This window comes from Tupaia chinensis, unplaced genomic scaffold (genome assembly GCF_000334495.1).
Source record: "Tupaia chinensis unplaced genomic scaffold, TupChi_1.0 Scaffold142100_1, whole genome shotgun sequence".
NCBI lineage: Eukaryota > Metazoa > Chordata > Mammalia > Scandentia > Tupaiidae > Tupaia > Tupaia belangeri.
This window is the reverse complement of record NW_006201951.1, coordinates 1,095,595-1,099,376: the sequence shown is the minus strand read 5'-3', so window position 1 is coordinate 1,099,376 and position 3,782 is coordinate 1,095,595. Positions and strand designations below refer to the sequence as shown.

Sequence of the window (3,782 nt, the reverse complement as noted above, 5' to 3'; positions counted from 1 at the left end):
GAGAGCTCTCACTAATGCTGCAGGCTGCCCTCCTGCCTGGGGACAAGCAGGGTCCCGCAGGCGCCAGTGTGACTCGTGCCAAGACGCCGATGCCAGCACCACCGTCCACCAGTGACAGGTGGCCTGGAAGCTGGCTGGTGGCTGCGGAGTTGGGCTGCAGCCTCAGGTGCCCGGTGAGAACCAAGATCCAGGTGGGTTTTTTTTTTTTTAAGAATTATTTATTTAACTTTATTTGTTATTATTATTATTATTTTAATTTGACGAGAGAGACAGAGAGAGAGAGAAAGTGAGAAAGCAAACCGCCAGGTCTGGGGTTCAAATTGCGGTCAGCACCTTAACCACCATGCCACCTGCTGACCCCAAGACCCACTCTTTTTTTAAAAGAATATTTATTTTTCTGAGCATTTTTTTTAATTTATGAAAATAAAGAGAGAGAGAGAATGAGAGGGAGAAAGCACCCTCCAGTGGGCCCCAATTTCTTCTCCCTTTCTCCACCCTGTCGGGAGTTGGGACAGGCGCAGCTCAGCTGCTGAGGCCAGGATTCGAACCGCAGGGCTGCCATCAGGCTCCGGCTGACAGCTCCAGCCACTGTGCTGCAGACTAGTCCCAGGACACCTCCCTGAGACGTGGACAGCAGTGCCGAGGGGGTGGGTTCTCCAAACACGGCCGGGTCCCGCTCTGTAGCTTCGCCCAGGGCCAAGCCTCTTCCTGAGCTTTCCACCAGCTGCTGCCCTCCTGGGGTGCCCCATGGCCAGGGGCTGCACTGGGGGGCAGCCTGTGCCCTGAAGCACTCAGGACCCTTCACCCAGCCAGCCTGCCCTCTGTGCCCGGAGGGCGCCCGCCCGTACTCGCCTACCTCTGGGCTGCGATGGCCAGGAGCCTGCCTGGGTCACTCCCAGCACCCATGCACTGGCCCCGTCATCCCGGATCCCAGGACAGCCATCTGGGCAAGCCGCCCCATGGATGGTCTGCCCAGAGTGGGAGCAGGCTGGGGTGGCTCCCCAACGACGGGTCTGGGGAGGTGGCCAGCTCAAGCTTTCGTCACTCCCTGCCCTGAGCTGCCGTACCCCCACCTGGCATGTCCAGCCTGCCTAGACAGATGGTGCCAAGGACTCTGTCCAGTCCCCAGTGGGGCAGAACAGTCCCGGGCGGACAAGCCTCCCCTGTGCAGCCCTACACCAGGACTGACCCCCACGCCTCGCACCCAAGTCCTGGGCTATGTGGGAGACCTTCAGAGAGCAGGTCCCCAGGACCCTCGGGCTGTACGCCCCACCCCCACCCTTAGGGCACGCACGGTCCTGCTGTCCCTCCTTCCCCAGCCCCGGCGCTCCCACCCGAGGACCCAGACATGGCAGAGACTCATGACTGCTGAGGTTCTTTATGTGACATGGGGCGGGGGCGGGGCAGGCAGGACACAGGGGGACTGGCCAGCCCAGAACGGGGCTCTTTCCATGCAGGCAGGACGGAGTTTCCAGGGAGCCCCCAGAGGCTGCTGGGGAGTCGCCGTGCCCCCAACCTAGAGAGGAGAGGGGTGGCGAGAGGGAGGCTGGAGTGCTGCAGGGTGGGGCCTCTGGTCACCAGATGGGAGCAGATGGACAGGGCCTCTCCACGGGCTATCTGCCAAGCTCCTGGCCATGTATGGAGTGAGGACAGGGGCCCTCCGTCCATGGGGAGGGTAGGGGTCTGGTGGTGCTGTTCTGGGTCCTGACTGTCCACATGGGCCATGGCCTTGGGCAAGTCTCTGAACCTCTAGTTTCCAACGAGGGCCCAGAAATCTGGGGACCTCAGGCCTGCTGGCCGCCACTTCTGAGTCCCCCACGTAGCTCAGGGTACACAGAGTACACAATCATGGGGACTGCGAGGCGGGGCCCGCGGCCGGCAGGCTAGCCCCAGGGTGCAGGGGGTCCAGACACAGACGTGGTCTGCCCCGCACCGCCGTGAGGGCTCAGCACCGGGGGTCCTGACGGCCTGGCTCACATCCCAGACTCAGCCCCGCAGCCGCGCCCGCAGCGGGCGGGCCCCCGAGCAGCTCTGCGCCCACCTGGTGCCGCCCAGGGAGGGGCAGGGTAGGCGGGGCAGACCACTCGGCCTCTGGAAGTCTGGGTGGACCCCAGGCCTGGATCTCCAGAGCGTCCTCCAACACTGGTCACTCACCCTACTGTCCCAGAGAGCAGGTTTCTGCAGAAAATGGGAAATGCGCTATTGAGAAGTCCCGGGACTTCCGGTGGGGCCCCCGTCACTCAGACAGCACTTCAGGTGACCCAGGGAGGACCGAGCCAGGGCAGGGCCAGGGTGCCCACGAGTGCCACCACGGACGTCCCCGGGACGGGGCGAGTGCCACCACAGATGTCCCCGGACGGGGTGGACAAGCACATAGAGCCTTCCTACCCCTTTGGTTGGGGAAGAAAATCTTCTCCGCGTCGAGTCCGCTGGAACTCAGGCTCTTCTTAAACTCCTCAAATGCTTCCTGGTCGTTGTCCAAGTCCCTCTCTGTGGTGAGACCAGACCGAGACGGTGTGAGAGGCAGACCCGGGGCGGGGGGACACGTCTACACGGCAGCCTGAGGACGCCGAGCTGCTGGGCGGTGAAGAGCCCACCCTCCCATGGGGGCTCAAAGTCACAGGCCCTCTGCTGGGAGGAAAGGTAGAACGGGGTGACGGGCATCTGGGGAGCCCAGGGCAGCAGAACTAGGCAAACGGATGCACCCCACGCTCCACAGAACCCCTGGACACCCTCGGTGGGCACTGAGGGCCATGGAAGACTCGGGGGCTTCATGCCTTCAGACCCAGAGCATGGAGGCGCAGGCTCTGCCAGGCCCATGGGAACTGGGGGTCCCTGGCCATACTCTCCTCCCCAGCGACACACCCCCAAACAGTGCTTGTGGTTGGCACTGTACAGGGCTGTCCCCGAGGGCCTGGCCCACCCTCTGACCCCAAAACAGCTGCACCCCTGAGCCTCAGCTGCTCTTCCGTGGCCTTGAACTGCAGGACCAGAGACCCAGTCCCGCGCTCTGAGTCCTAGCTGGCCGGCACTGAGACAGGCCCTCGGGGCTCCGTTGTGACCTCACACCCCAACGGGTCCCCTCTGCTTTGCCATAGGGCTCGTGCACTCGCCTGACAGAGACAGAGAGGGAAAATGAGAGATCACCACCCAGGGAGATGGCCACACCACAGTCCCCCCTTGGGATTCTGGGCACGCCCGCATGCACACCCGGCGTGTTTCTCAAGCCGCCGGGGTATTCGAACTGTGCAGTCTGCCGTGTGGGATCCAGCCACCTTAACCACCACACCACCTACTGGCCCAGTGGCTTCTCCTAAGAGAAGGAAAGACAGAGAAGGCCGAGGAGCGAAGGGGTGCTCGCAGGCTGGCTGGCCGCTGCGGGCAGGAACTCACCCAGGAGCTTGGCCATGTGGACCTCCTGCCCCTGGAGCTCGCCCGAGCAGTGCAGGATGAGGGCGCCCCCGCTCTGCGACTTGAAGATGTGCACCACGCGCTTGCCCTCGTCTGCGGGGAGACAGCGTCGTGGCCCACGTAAGCACCAGATCCTGCAGAGAGGATCGAGATCCCCACGCCCGGCCTGGCCACCCCACAGCTTCCCCAGCGGGCCTGGGTCCCGGTCACACCCACGCCAGCCAGGCGGGAGGTTTAGGGGCGTGAGGTGTGCTGGGATGGAGCGTGGGGTGCTCAGCACCTGCCGGCCAAACACAACCCTGCCCTGGTCCTGCCACTCAGCCAGCCCTACTGAGGCCCTGGGCAGGCCAGCCTCTCCTGGTGGGGGCGTG

The 3,782-nt window shown here is 63.7% G+C and overlaps 1 protein-coding gene across 1 annotated transcript in view; it reads right to left on the bottom strand.

Moving 5' to 3' along the window:
• Positions 1-1,374: 1,374 nt before the first annotated feature.
• LOC102489459 (lipocalin-1) overlaps positions 1,375-3,782 on the bottom strand; it is a 4,099-nt gene continuing 1,691 nt past the window's right edge. The window contains exons 4-7 of the mRNA XM_006163336.2: positions 3,394-3,504; positions 2,389-2,490; positions 2,155-2,178; positions 1,375-1,516 (exon numbers count right to left, since the gene is read on the bottom strand). Coding sequence (XP_006163398.1) covers positions 2,156-2,178; positions 2,389-2,490; positions 3,394-3,504 — 236 coding nt within the window. The 3' untranslated portion in view covers positions 1,375-1,516; position 2,155. The remainder of the gene's footprint in view (positions 1,517-2,154; positions 2,179-2,388; positions 2,491-3,393; positions 3,505-3,782) is intronic.